Source organism: Indicator indicator, chromosome 2 (genome assembly GCF_027791375.1).
Source record: "Indicator indicator isolate 239-I01 chromosome 2, UM_Iind_1.1, whole genome shotgun sequence".
Classification (NCBI taxonomy): Eukaryota; Metazoa; Chordata; class Aves; order Piciformes; family Indicatoridae; genus Indicator; species Indicator indicator.
The window spans coordinates 5,442,156-5,456,189 of NC_072011.1; the positions used below are offsets into that span (position 1 = coordinate 5,442,156).

Genomic DNA, 14,034 nt, shown 5'->3' on the forward strand with positions numbered 1-14,034 from the left:
GTATTACAATACTCAACAGAAACAGGAAAAGACTGAAAACTATATTTTGGAATATCTTCAAGCTAAACAAAAAGTAAACCTTGTAAGACAAGTGTATTTTTATGTATGAGAACTAAAAAAATAGACATCCCTGTAGTTTCAATGATCTTAGAATAAAATTTGTGCCAGGTTTAAATAAATAATACATAATATTTACATAGTATCTTCTCTGCATTCCTGGTTTATCATGACTGCAGATACAATTTGGAAGGTATATTATTTAAAATAGGGACTCCTTGTGGTGGGAGAAAACTATGCAAAAAATTCTTTGTAACCTCAAACTATACAAAACTTCTTATTTTTTTTTCTTCTCACTATGAAGCTTTATAATGATTAAATTCACTGGTAACCTATGGATGAATATCAGAATCAATGACATGATTAGAGTAAGTTCTTTAGTATCAGCCAGGGTGTAATAGACTTGTCTAAAGCATAGGTTATCCAGCCAAAGTTGTTGATGTTTTTTGTTTTTAAAAAGAAAAGAATAGTCTGATCAATTAGTCTTAAAAAAAAAAGCTACCTATTTAACCCTGTGTTCCTGCTGGTTTTGTCTAACCTTTGATCATTTTGAATTGGTCCACTCCCAGCTTTCAGGTTTTTCATGCACTTGATGAAGGCAGAGCCCTGTTTTCCACTCAGCCATGAGTGGCTTTAGCTAGATTGAAAAAAAGAATGCTGATGCTTTCTTCAGTCAGAAAGCATTTTTCACTGTGTCTAGTTCTTTCTCTATCTTTTGTGCTTGGAAAAATGAGAATTCTGCTGGCTTTGTATTATGACCCTTTTAGTGTTAATACTTCGTTTTACTTTTGGAGGTCAGATGTTGGCACTTGTGCAACTGTCACTTGGAGAAATCTGTTGGCGTTCTCTAGCTTTTTTTCAAAGCATGATTTTTTTTCTGGACTTAATCCAAAGAAAGATAGTTATTATAAAATGAAACCATGTGAAATATTTGTCTTTTTAAAAAAAAAGAAAAAGTGAGATCTAAGTGCTTTATATCAGCAGGGTATCTTGAAATCTATCAATTTGGCACCCAGAATATGTTTTTTTAAGTAATGGTTTGTATTTTGTTCTGCCGTAGAGACAATCTGTCATTATTAGACTTCCATCAGAAACAAGACTCCAAAAGTTTTGTAATTCTTGACCTTTTTATTCACTCCTCCCTTCCCAGCTATTTTCCTTCATTTTGTCTGTCCCTTTCTTGTTTTTCTTCTTTCTTGCCACTTTCCTTATATTGCTAAGAAACCACGAGATGAGTAATGTGAGGAGAAAGAGAGTAATAAGGATACAAGGCTTGTCTGGCACCATAAACATGTCCGTGCATGAAAGATTAGGGGTGAAAGGCTTCTCAAAAGTCCCTCTCTGTGACCTAGAGTGGCAATGTACTGTCTCTGGCTAAAGCAACACTTTTTTAATGTTCTTCCAGTACTAAAAATGGGGTTTGGAGGGATTGAAGGTGGGTTCTCATCAATTTAGCTTCAGACACACTTGCTAAGAAATTAAAAAGGAATGAGGAAAATTCTCCCAGGGTATGTTGTGATAAACTTGACGTGGTTACAATTGTGACAGTGCTAAAAAAGGCAAAAGTAGTAGTAGTGATGTAGTTTGTAGGTTTTGGGGTTGTGTCAGGAACATGGCAAGGAGTTGGCCTTCAGATAGCAGAGTGACCAGTCCTTGGTTTTTTGTTCAGTCAGTGCTAGTTCCCCAAGAGAACTGTTGACAGTGTTATTAAACAGCAGCTTTATAGCCATTTGGGGGAGAACACTATTTGAAAGGAGGGATGGATGTAGTACAAATCAAATATTTTAATGTGTCCATATAAAACATTTAAAATTGATCTTGTGTGGTAAAAGGCAAAAAACTGTTCATATTTTCGATGCAGCTTGTACAGCTGCAGTGTGTTTGTTGCATGAATTAGTCCAAGTTGAATTGTTAGTCTTTTCTGACTGGTCTGAGAACACAAACTTGTTCCTTAGCAGAATTGAGGCATTTTTTATTTCAGCTATTTTGTCATATTGCAGGGAGGTAGTGGCCAGCAAAGCATATTCTCCAGTCATTTTGGAAGGGCTCACTGGAGCCACAGTTTTCAGCATCACTACTTACCATACTTGGTAGACAGTCTGATGAATACAGACTCTGTATGCATATTCCGTGATTTGGTTTTGTTGGGTTTTTGTTGTTGTTGTGGGTTGGGTTTGGGGTTGTTTTGGTTGGTTGGGTTTTGTTGTTGTGGTTTGGTTTGTTTTCTTTGGTTGGTTGGTTGGTTTTTGGGGCTGATTTTTTTGTTGTTGGATTTTGGTGGTTTGGTTTTGTCTACCATGCTTCAGCTTGTGTTTCTGCACACAATTTCTCATTTTCCTTTAATCAAGACTGAAGAGAGCAACATCTGCTGAATGTGAAATCTCTTCTGAAGCTGAGTACCAGAGAGAAGTCCTGAAACACCCCCATTCAAAAGGGAACAAAAGCTGCCTTTTTCACAGAGTTGCAACTGCTTTGGGTTACTGTAGCTTTGAAAACGTATTTCTTTCTAATAGTGATTGAATTTAATGAACTAATTAGTGGTATGGCCTATAAAAGTATGAAGTGGTGTGTCTGGAGCTAGAATATCTTAATTACTTGGCGTAGACTACCATGTGATGAGAATACATAGAGCAAATTGTGTAAGCCTCTGATTACAGACCACTGGCAAACATACTTCTGTTGTGCATGGATAATAGGAGTATAAAAACAAAGTGGAGCTGCGTGGCTGAATTAGAATATGAGGTCTTGTAAGAGGAAGTGTTGATGCATGAAGCTGCTCTTGAGTAGTGTGTGACTCGTGTATGTCTTCTGCCTGGAAGTGATTCAGAAAGATTGGTGTCTTCTCTTTTTAGAACACCTTTGTGGGTGGTTTTTGGAACACCTTCAGAATTCACCTTTGCAGAAAGGTGAGTTTTTCCTCATGATGGACCCAGAAGAGGGGAAAAAGGCAAACAAAACCCCCTTTGTTGCATTGTTTAGAATAAACAGTGCTTTGGGGGAGGGGCAACACATTATTTCTCTAGGATTTTCTTCTTTTTTTGTGGAAATTTTTTGTTTATAGTTTTTTTTTTTTTACCCGTTTTTATTGCTTTTTTTTTAAACAAGACTTGATTGCAAATTATTCTTTTGGACATATGTTAAATATGTGCAATATGTTAGCTTTTGCTTAAGATTTGCTGTAAACTGATTTCAGATTGATATTTTGCAATGCACTTGAGGAACATGTAGTGCTCTGTATATAAAATTGTTTTAATAATATGTCTCTGGAAACATGAAGTTTTGGGTTTTATTTTGGGACAGGTAATGCCTGTACATGAATTGCAAGCCAGTCTCTAGTGGGGACACTGTGGGAGGATGAACACTGAGGAGCTGGAGTTACTGACTGATTCCAAGTACAGAAACTATGTAGCAGCTGTTGACAAAGCACTGAAGAACTTTGAATATTCCAGTGAATGGGCAGATTTGATATCAGCACTGGGAAAGCTAAACAAGGTATGTCTGACAAGTGCTCTTGGAAAAGGTTCAGGAACTGACAAAGAGTAGTGGTGTAATAATGCAGAACTGCAAGGTTCTAGCAGTTTAATGTTCTTGCAAATGTTTTAACAGTCTGAACCGAGTGTTGGGTGTGTGCAAGGAGCAAACAGATTGAATGCCTAAGCCTTACAGCTGAGCCCTTTGTAATCATAAGTAAAGGGAAAAGTTATTTACATTTCTAGTGGAAATAAATGCAACATTTTTATTACTAACTTTTACTGCTAATGTCATTCAATATTATTGAAACAGTGTGGAAAATAGTAGCCAGCACGCCAGCAATATTTTTAATGAATCATTCATTGAATAAAGAATCTTATCATTCTGATTTAACAGTTAAGAAACTGAATGTGTTATATCATTGTGATCTTTAATAGCAGTTTACAAGTGAATAGAGATCCTGATACCCAGAAAAATTTTGTTTTAATCAATCCTATATATTTCTGGGGATCTCCAGTCAGGGTCATAGAACTCCCTTCACACACACACACATTTTGCCAGTGTGAAGCTTTGCAGAATTTAGCATAGAAAATTACAGACCTGAAGTGTTTACTTTCAGCCTCTTACACTTTGTGGAAAATCAGGATTGACAGTAACAGTGGGGATGGTTATCATTTCTTTGTATAAACTCCCATTTCTTTCATTTATTTGATTGTGACAGTTCTTGCTGCACATTGTATACAAAGTAAAGGCTATCTAAAACTGTAAATGCAACTCTGTGTTCCAGTCCTGAAGCAATTACATAGTTGTAGGCAGTGTATGTTGTCTCTTCCTGTAACAGCTCCTTAGAGTTACCTCACTACCCACAGTTTGAGAATCCTTTTTGAGCTACTGGCAATCAATTGAAGCAAACAGAGATAGCAGGTTTTGCCCTCAAAAGGGTGTATAATGATACAGACAAGCTGCAAGTATGGAAGTGAAGTTGTGTCCTAGTTTAGAGTGGGACAGATTGCTCTGTTGCTCTAAAAGGGGCAAAAGAATAATATTCACACAAATGGATTGGATAGTCATGGAAAGTTTAAATGGAAAAGCAATTCATAGGCTACAAAAACTACAAAGCATAGTGGTGAACATAGTGAAGTATATAGAGTTCAATGAAATCCCTAGTCTAATCTTAACAGCTTAACACACAAGTTTCTCTACCAGATCAAAACCCCAACGCTCCTTTTCTCCCCGCCTGGGGTTCACCAAAAATCCCAAGGCTCTTTCTTACCCCCATGCCTCCCTCCCCCCATCCCGCATTGCTAAGCTGGGTTCAGGCTGACCAGGCCTAAATTGCCTCCACCTTTTTACCCTGGCATTAGGCTCAAACAGACCAAGATTGCACAGTTTAAAAAAAAGTTACTCAGGCCAAAGAGGCCTGGGATACTCCCCCATCATTACCAGATAAGAGAGCATCTCTCTCCCACAGGAACAGAGGGAAGAAAGACAGAGACAATAACTTTGCAGCCAGATTTATAACAGTGCAGGATTAGATATACACTATTGCCTGTGTCCACCCCCTGGGCTGGACACTCTAGACACTGGAGGTCTCAACTCTGTGGCTTCTTTTTTGGGGGCATCCAGCCTAAAAGGCCACAAGTTGTAAATGCCTTGGTAATTCCATCTGTAGCAAGTGTGCAAGTGAAAGGCATTAGAGAGGAGCAGCTCCACAACACATCTTAGAAGTGGTGTTTTTCTGTTGTGTTGTAGCCTGGGTATGTGTTGTGACTTACTGAGCACATTCAGGAACTGCCTAATAAAATGTGGACTGGGTGTTTGACTCGCCTTGCGCTGTTTTTCCACACGTGTTGCTTTGCCAGGTGCTACAGAACAACGCGAAGTACCAGGTGGTGCCGAAGAAGCTGACTATAGGCAAGCGCTTAGCGCAATGCCTTCACCCAGCTCTGCCGGGAGGGGTTCATCGCAAGGCACTTGAGACGTATGAGATCATTTTCAAAATCATTGGACCCAAACGCTTGGCCAAAGATCTTTTCCTCTACAGGTACGGTAGCCCAAACCATAAAACAGTAAATAATTCAAGCACAGTTGAGATTTTTTTGTTTGTTTGTTTGTTTGTTTTCTGCAATTTATATTAATGCCGTTGCTTTGTTACGTAGCAAGGATCAGTTGATTTCTTTTCCTTCTGTTACTGCTCCTCTGCTCTGGTGAGACCTCACCTGGAGTGCTCTTGAGCCCCCCAGTACAGGAGACATGGACCTGATGGAACGTGTCCAGAGGAGGGCCCCAAAGATGATCCCGAGGCCTGGAGCATCTGTCCTTTGAACACAGGCTTAAAGAATTGGGGCTGTTCAGCCTGGAGAAGGGAAGGCTCCAGGGAGATCTTATAACTACATTTCAGTATCTCAAGGGGCCCTGCAGGAAGGCTGGGGAAGGACTCATCAGAAGGGCTTTTAGCAACAGGGCATGGGGCAATGGTTTTAAATTAGAGCAGGATCAATTTAGGCTGGACATAAGGAAGAAGTTGAGAATGAGAGTGGTAAAATATTGGAACAGGTTGTCCAGGGATGTGTTGAGGCCCCACCCCTGGAGACATTTAAGCTCAGACTCAATGTGGCCCGGGGCAACCTGATCTAGTTGGAGGCATCCTTACTTACTGCAGGGGGGTTGGATAAGATGTCCTTTGCCCTGTGGTGCTAGTGTAGACATACTCTTCTCCTGAATATTGTGTATCTGAATATAAACAAATCACTAAACCTTTTTTAGGAACCAACTTTGATGCTAGAAAACCTGGAACGTATTATTTCTTAACTGAAATAAACTTTTGTGCATACATGTACAGTACAAACAGTAATTGAAGTGCTAACGCTTCTTTCAATATATCCACATTTAATTTTTTCTATTGTAATTTAAGTAATGCTGGGAAAGAATTTAAGTATAGTTCATTACAAGAAGGTTTCTAAGGAGTCAAATCTACGGAACAGAAAGACATGTCTGTTTTGCTAGAATGGGAGGGCAAGTATAGTCTTATGTTTTTTTCATTTTCAGTCTGTAGAACTGCTGATAATGAAAAGAAAGGATAACCTTGAAAAGAAAGTGTAGTGAAAATATACTGATTCCTAAGCCTCCAATAGGTTTTTGGTTGGGTGAGTTGAGCAAGCCATGGAGCTATTTGTTATATAATGCATAGAGGGATGTGTGCTGTGTTTATACACACAATCACACACGGTTCTTAATCTTGAGCTGGCCCTGGAGATTAAAATTTCATCTGTTTCAGAAATAGTGGAACAAAATATAATTCTGTTTAGGTAGGAAAGTTGTGTATTAATGCATAGAAGTAATTTGTTTGTCTTAACGTCAGCTGTTCTGTCTTGCATTTTCAAAATGTTCATAAATAGTTAGTGGAGGAGGGGAGCAGCTCAGTTCCATGTCTCCACAAGATCCTGTGAACTCATAGCTCTCTGTTTTTTGCTTGTGCAGCGGTTCAGTCACTGCAATATCTTGTTAACAATAACTTGTAGGGTAGTGGAAAATGCGACCTTGTGTAATGTAACTAAAAGCCATTGTTACTTGTGCTTGGGAGAAGAGTGACATTCACATGAAGGCATTATCAAAGATTCCAGTATCTTTCATGAAAACAGAATGACAGTGTCTGAACATCGAATCTTGAAGGATGAGTAGCAGCCTTACAAAGAAAGACTGTGTGGTAGCGTGCTGGTTATAGAACAAAAACACATTTTCTGCAGGAAAGGAAAACCAATTGACAATGGCAAAACAGTAGTTCTTCTAGATAAAGGCAAAAAGAATTTTTACTAATGTTTTTCTACTTGAAAAGAGATTTCTTTTTTACCTTTAACAAGACTAACATTGTTTCCACAAAGTTTTTGTTTGTTTTTTTTTTTTTTAATTGAGTAGTAGATTTGTAGCTGTGTGTTTTAAGACCCTTTTCTCAAATTTACCTTTTTCTACTGTTATTGTCTTATTTATGTGTCAGGGGTCTTCTGCCCTGAGTCCTCAGTGATTTTGAAAATTGAAAATGCTTTTGATTATTGGTACTGTTCATAATAATTTGTGATGTTTAGTAGGAATAGCAAAAATTATTTCAGTGTGTAGGTAACTTCTCTGTCTATCACATCTGTAACTTTCATGAATCATAGAATCATAGAATTGTCAGGGTTCGAAGGGACCTCAAGGATCATCCAGTTCCAAGCCCCCTGCCATGGGCAGGGACACCTCACAGTAGATCAGGTTGCTCAGAGCCACATCCAGCCTGGCCTTAAAAACCTCCAGGGGTGAGGCTTCTACCACCTCCCTGGGCAACCTGTTCCAGCATCTCACCACCCTCATGGTGAAGGAACTTCTTCCTATCATCCAATCTGAATCTACCCACTTCTACATACGGTTAGATTCCCAGGAAACCCAAAAATACTTCCAGTGTTTTTAATCCTTTGTGAACATTGGGTTTATTGTTAAAGAATCTGTTTTCAGACTGAAATTCTGAAATAAATCTATACTGTATTTCTACTTAACAGTATAAGCATCTATAAATTTAGCTTTAGGTTACTTGGTGAAGTAAACCATCATTATTCTTGTTTTCTTACAGAAAGGTATTTCTATAACTTTCCTCAGATATTCTTATCTTCTTTTTTTTTTTTAAGCAAGTGCAAGGACAGTGTGTTTGTAAATACATTTTCCATTGTGATGTAGTTTAGCATGGGCAAAATGAACTTGTTTTGTCTTGCAGAGATGCTTCAGCTTTATTACATTTATTTTCTTGGTGGATGTTGTGGGTTAATAGTTAGACACCTTTAAGAACCAGGGAGCTGACAGTCTTCTAAAGGACTAGTTAGACACAGGAAATTGTAATCTATGTTACTTCATCCCATAAGCCCTGTATCTGCTACATAAGCTGAGTGCAGAGAGAGAATTCGTCCCTTCTTCTGGCCTTCATTCTGCTTTTCTCCCTTCCAAGCACCGGTTCCTTATCTCTTGCAGTGTGGAGGAGGTTTGCTGCCTGGTGCGGTTTTGGCAGAGATACTTTTGTAGCAGAGCCATTTGGCCTAGGTGGGAATGGGGGAAGGAGGAATGGTGGGAGGCCTGGGAGGGCATTGAAGCCTGGATTGTTAGAAGGTTTTTGGCTCAATGAACTGGTTGTAAGCTGAAATGTGAATCTGAGTGTTTCGCATTCATGCAAAATGGTGTAAATATTTGTACATAGTGTATCCATTTAAATTTCCGGTTCTGTGTGGAGGATTTTTGTTTTACTCCTTTTGGGAGGGGTAAAATATATTTTCTGTCCACTCTGAACTAAACTAAGACAGTGGAAGACACTCATCTCTGGGCCTTCAGCACTTGCTATCCCAATACTCATAGTTTTAATCTGCCATACCAATCTGTCAGTCTGGAAGGCTGCCAGATTGTGGGGGGGGTCTATGCCTGTGCAAAATCCTGATACTTGTAACTACACCAGACATTCCTGTAACAGTCTTAAGACATAAGTGAAATTGTATCATGAGAAGCTTGCTAAACAAAGATAAATTTTATTTTTCACAGTTCTGGACTATTCCCACTCCTTGCCAATGCTGCGATGTCTGTCAAGCCAACGTTATTGAGTCTGTATGAGATTTATTACCTCCCATTAGGGAAAACACTGAAGCCAGGACTGCAAGGACTGCTAACTGGGATTCTGCCTGGGTTAGAGGAGGGGTCAGAGTATTATGAGAGGTAAGGATAGGTGTGTTAATAAGGTGATGTTTGATTTAGGCTTGGGGTTGGTTTTTTTTCCTGCAACTTTGCTTTAAATACTTGTATGTGGATTTTTAATTTATTTATTTTTCCTTAAGATAGGTGGAATTTAGTTTCATCCAGCCATATTAATTGCAATTGGGTAATATAGTAAAAGACTCTTAACATGAATTATGGTAAATGAACTGTTGTTCCTGTTATCTAAAAGGGATTGACAGGAAGTACACCTAGTGTTATATGTCACTCTCTTCTGCAAAGTTACAAGTCATAGGACAAAAGAAAATGGCCTTAAGTTGCACCAGGGAAGGTTTATATTGGATATTAAGAAAAGTTTCTTCACCAAAAGGGTTATAAAACATTGACACAGGCTGCCTAGAGAAGTGGTGGAGTCACCGTCCCTGCAGGTCTTTGAAAGACCTTGACTTGATGATCTTAAAGGATTTTCCCAACCTTTAATGGTTCTATGATTCTTGGTTTGGATTGAGAAAGGTGTTAGGAGCATACTGCTTTTTTCTTTTCCATGGATTTCCACTAATTACTACTGTCATTTTACTCTTGGTCTAAAATACCTAACTTAATTTAAGATAACCAACAAATCTTCCATCATTACGATGTACTCATTACAATACCTAATTTGTATTTAAGTCATCTATGTAAGAAACAACAATAATCCAGCTATCTTGATGGGTTATTGCCTTATTTCTGGACTGGGACTTAATAGCTCTTCTCATCAGTGAGTCTAAGCCCCAGTTGTGTTATCTTGACTGCAGAGTTTGCGGTGCAGAGCTAGAATCTTAACATATTTAAAGAATGAGCTTACACTCTGAGGCTTTGAGTTCTTGGAATTGTTCACTTGCTTACATATTCTTGATATTTCCAACTTAAGCTGGAATTTTCATGACATGTATGTGAAGAGCAGTTTAACGTTTGTCTTTTTCTGCATAGGTGGATACATACAGCGTAGCTGGCATCACTACAACAGGGAACTCAGCTTGCTATGGGGTATAGAGGTGCTGCCATATGAGCAGAGGGAAATGAAGACAGGGGAAGGGGTTGCTTGTGCTCAAAGAATTGTCATATTTTATTTGCAGGGTTTTGCCCTCTTATTCCTTGCACTGAGCAATTCTATTTGCTTGATTCTTTAGTCGCTGTGGTTTCGTGCTGTCTCTGAAACTTATGTCTGTAGTAACACTTGGCTTTAAGTAGCAAATGCAGAAGTTACTTGGCTCTTTGAACATAAGAAGTGCATAAGGAGAAGCATTTTGCAAGCCAGGGTGGCCCGCAAGCTTCCTAGTTGGATTGCTATGTTCAGGCTTCATTATAAGGTTCAATGTGTAACTGAGGCTTCACTTGGTCTCTCCAAAGAAAGTGTTGACCTTTCTGTAACAATTTATTCTTATATTTAGTAAAACTGGGGGCTGAGTGAAGGCTGTGATAGAAGCCCTAATGCTGACTTGATTTTACTGCAGAACAAACACACTGCTGGAGAAGGTTGCCTCAGCCGTGGATCAGTCAGCATTCTACAGTGCGCTCTGGGGTAGCCTCCTCACCAGCCCTGCGGTTCGCTTGCCTGGCATCACCTATGTCCTCTCCCACCTAAACAGGAAGCTTTCAATGGAGGACCAACTCTACATAATTGGCAGTGACATTGAATTAATGGTAATGTTTTCTTGGAACAATGCAGACATTGATGTTGCTTTATATAACAATATGCTTCCTGGGGCTTTAGATGTCTTCTCTATCTTTGAATGTAGCCTTTGAAGAGATAAAAATGCACATTGATCTATTCTAGCACCAGTTAAGGTTAAGTTTTATGCATGATAAAAGTTACTTTTACATTACAAAGCTGACTTCATGTTTCAGAACCGCTTTAGGTTCCATTCATGGCATGCTTCAAGTTAAAAGTGGCTGACTTTTGTTGTATTTCTTTTGAAAAATATTATATAGAGTATTATTTTGTCTTTTAAACTTAAGATATTTGTTCATAATATAAAAACCCAAGAGCTTAATGTTTGTATAGTTGAGGGAATTGATGTTGATTCTGTTTCCTCATTGATAAAACTTCCTCCTGTTTTGTTTCATTATTAAAAAATTTAAAATAATTGTAATTTTGTACATATCACTATTTATAAACAACTGTTGTTGTTTTCTGTGTGTTATCTTATATCTACCTTCTTAAAATATTCCAGTAATTAATTATTTTGGGGGGGTCTGCCATTACTTCAGGTGGAAGCAGTAAGCACATCAGTGCAAGATACCAGTGTTTTAGTACAGAGGAGCACGTTGGACCTTATCCTTTTTTGTTTTCCTTTCCACATGAGCCAGGTAGGTTATTAACATGAGAGGTGGACTAGCAAACTCCTCAGTATTCTCCACTTCAGTCAGTAGCAGTGTTTAGTTGGTCTTCATTAACCATTTTTCTCCAAGCTTGAACAGAACTCCTATGTAAGAGTTTCTGATATGTTTGGCTACTCTTATGTTGTCATCTCTGCCTTCTGCTTTTTAACTTGATATCTTAACTTTGAAGTTGACCTTTATATGGGTTTGCATATAAAGACCTGGAGTACTGTGTACAGCTCTGGAGCCCTCAGTATAGGAGGGACATGGAGCTGATGGAGTGGGTCCAGAGGAGGGCCATGGAAATGATCAGGGGGTTGGAGCACCCTGCTGAGGGAGCTGGGGGTGTTCAGGCTGGAGAAGAGAAGGCTCTGGAGAGACCTAATAGCAACCTTCCAGTAGCTGAAGGAGGCGTACAAGAAGGATGGAGAAAGACTGTTTACAAAGGCCTGCAGTGATGGGACAAGGGGCAATAGCTTCAAATTAGAGAAGGGCAGATTTAGAGTGGATGTTAGGAACAAGTTCTTTACCATGAGGGTGGCAGAATACTGGAACAGGTTGCCTAGGGAGGTGGTTAGGGTCCTATCCCTGGAGATATTCAAGGTGAGGCTCAACAGGGCTCTGGGCAACCTGATCTAGCTGAGGATGCCCCTGCTGACTGCAGAGGGCGTTGGACTAAATGACCATTGGAGATCCCTTCCAAACCAGACCATGCTATGATTAAGTTAACTACAACGTTTAGTCCATGCAGAAGCTTTTAATTACTTTGAATTTGATGAGAAAGCAAATTATCTGTTCATGTGCAAGTTACCAATTCTCAGCATTCCAAAGCATCAAAAGTTAATCCTCTTCACTGCTGATTTAGAACATTAGGGAATTGGAAATGTTTATTGGCTTTGGATGAGCAGTTAGCCCTGGCAGTAGTGGGGAATAGACCTTACAACTTCTAGGTAATTGTTTTCAGACTGCAATTGTTGTTTGTCACTTTCTGGTTTTAAATGATCCTTGATTTATTTTGCTTCTGGAGGAAAACTTACACAAGGTTGATTCTCACCTTGTTATAAACTTTCCTGTAAAAAGAACTGAGTTGTTGCTTGTAGGAGTGGTTTGTTCACATTGAACAGCTACTATAGTAATCTTTAGAGTATCTCTGGTTGAAGTACTGGAATGGTGAAATTTTCAATACAGCCTTGTTTTATTAAATATTGAGATACTAATATTTAAAGTTAAAATATTAAGTTGTTAATATTAAGACACTAATATTTAAAGTCAGTGTGTTAAAAGATTGAAAGGTATTTATCCAGTGATTTTTTTCTTTTTCTTCTTTCTTTTTTTTTTCTCAGTTTCCTTTTCCTGGTTTCCCCTTTTTTCCCCCTTTTTTCTTTTTCTGCTTTCCCCCTTTTCCCCCTTTTTTCTTTTTCTGGTTTCCCCTTTTCTCTCCTTTTTTCTTTTCTTGGTTTCCCCCTTTTTTCTCCTTTTTTCTTTTTCTGGTTTCCTCTTTTTCCCTTTTTTTTCTTTTTCTTCTGGCTTTTAGTTGAATTTGCTTCCAGGGCTTTTGATTAATAAACAAAATGAAATGTAACAAAATTAAGTTAATTATTTTTTGCTGTTAACAGGGGGCACGTTATTACAAAGTGTCTGTTCCAAATAATAGTCATACCTCAATTTCCTGAGGGCAAGATCAGGTTTTCTTGTGCTCTTTTGAAACTGGAAACATCAGAACATGAAATGAGCTATGTTTTAGTGCACAATAAGCTGCTAGCATAGAAAAAAGTGTTACTTTTTTCCTGGTTAAATTTAATGTTTAAATTTAATGATGTTTCTAAACTCTTCAGGCAACACGTCCAGACATGATCAGAATTTTGTCAGCAGCCCTTCACGTAGTCCTCCGCAGGGATATGTCACTCAACCGAAGGCTTTATGCATGGCTTCTAGGTAGGTTTATATTTAATTCCATTGTTCAGGAGAAGCGGAGGAAGGATTTGATGTTCCTTAGCATATTTTGCTATGCTGTGGTGAAAGATTCTTTGAAAAATGAATTTGTATCACAAAGAAGAAAGGCACGGTCTGTCTCTGGATATAGAAGATGAAGAATGTCGTGCTGGAGTTGTTGTTATGTTTTCCTGTGGCAGCAGTTATGAGCACATCAGGGGGAGAGCCTCATGCACAGGGCCTGTATAAATAGATACTGAAAGGCAAATTGTGTATTCCTCAAAACCTAAAAAGGGAAAAATAGAGAACAGGTGTTAGAAAGTGTAAATGGCAGCTGAGACACTACAGCATAGAAGGGAACAGTAAAAGCACACTGAAAAATGTTGATATTACACTCAAGCCTCAATCAGTGTACACACTTTTCATTAGATATTTGCATAGCTGAATTAACAAATGACTAATAACTTATATTCTCCATGCACCTAGAACATT

The 14,034-nt window shown here is 38.6% G+C and overlaps 1 protein-coding gene across 1 annotated transcript in view; it reads left to right on the forward strand.

The window, feature by feature from the left end:
- Nucleotides 1–3,411: 3,411 nt before the first annotated feature.
- DOP1A (DOP1 leucine zipper like protein A) overlaps nucleotides 3,412–14,034 on the forward strand; it is a 62,393-nt gene continuing 51,770 nt past the window's right edge. Inside the window, exons 1-6 of the mRNA XM_054393203.1 lie at nucleotides 3,412–3,549; nucleotides 5,391–5,572; nucleotides 9,082–9,252; nucleotides 10,743–10,932; nucleotides 11,500–11,598; nucleotides 13,446–13,545. Of these exons, the coding sequence (XP_054249178.1) occupies nucleotides 3,412–3,549; nucleotides 5,391–5,572; nucleotides 9,082–9,252; nucleotides 10,743–10,932; nucleotides 11,500–11,598; nucleotides 13,446–13,545 (880 nt within the window). The remainder of the gene's footprint in view (nucleotides 3,550–5,390; nucleotides 5,573–9,081; nucleotides 9,253–10,742; nucleotides 10,933–11,499; nucleotides 11,599–13,445; nucleotides 13,546–14,034) is intronic.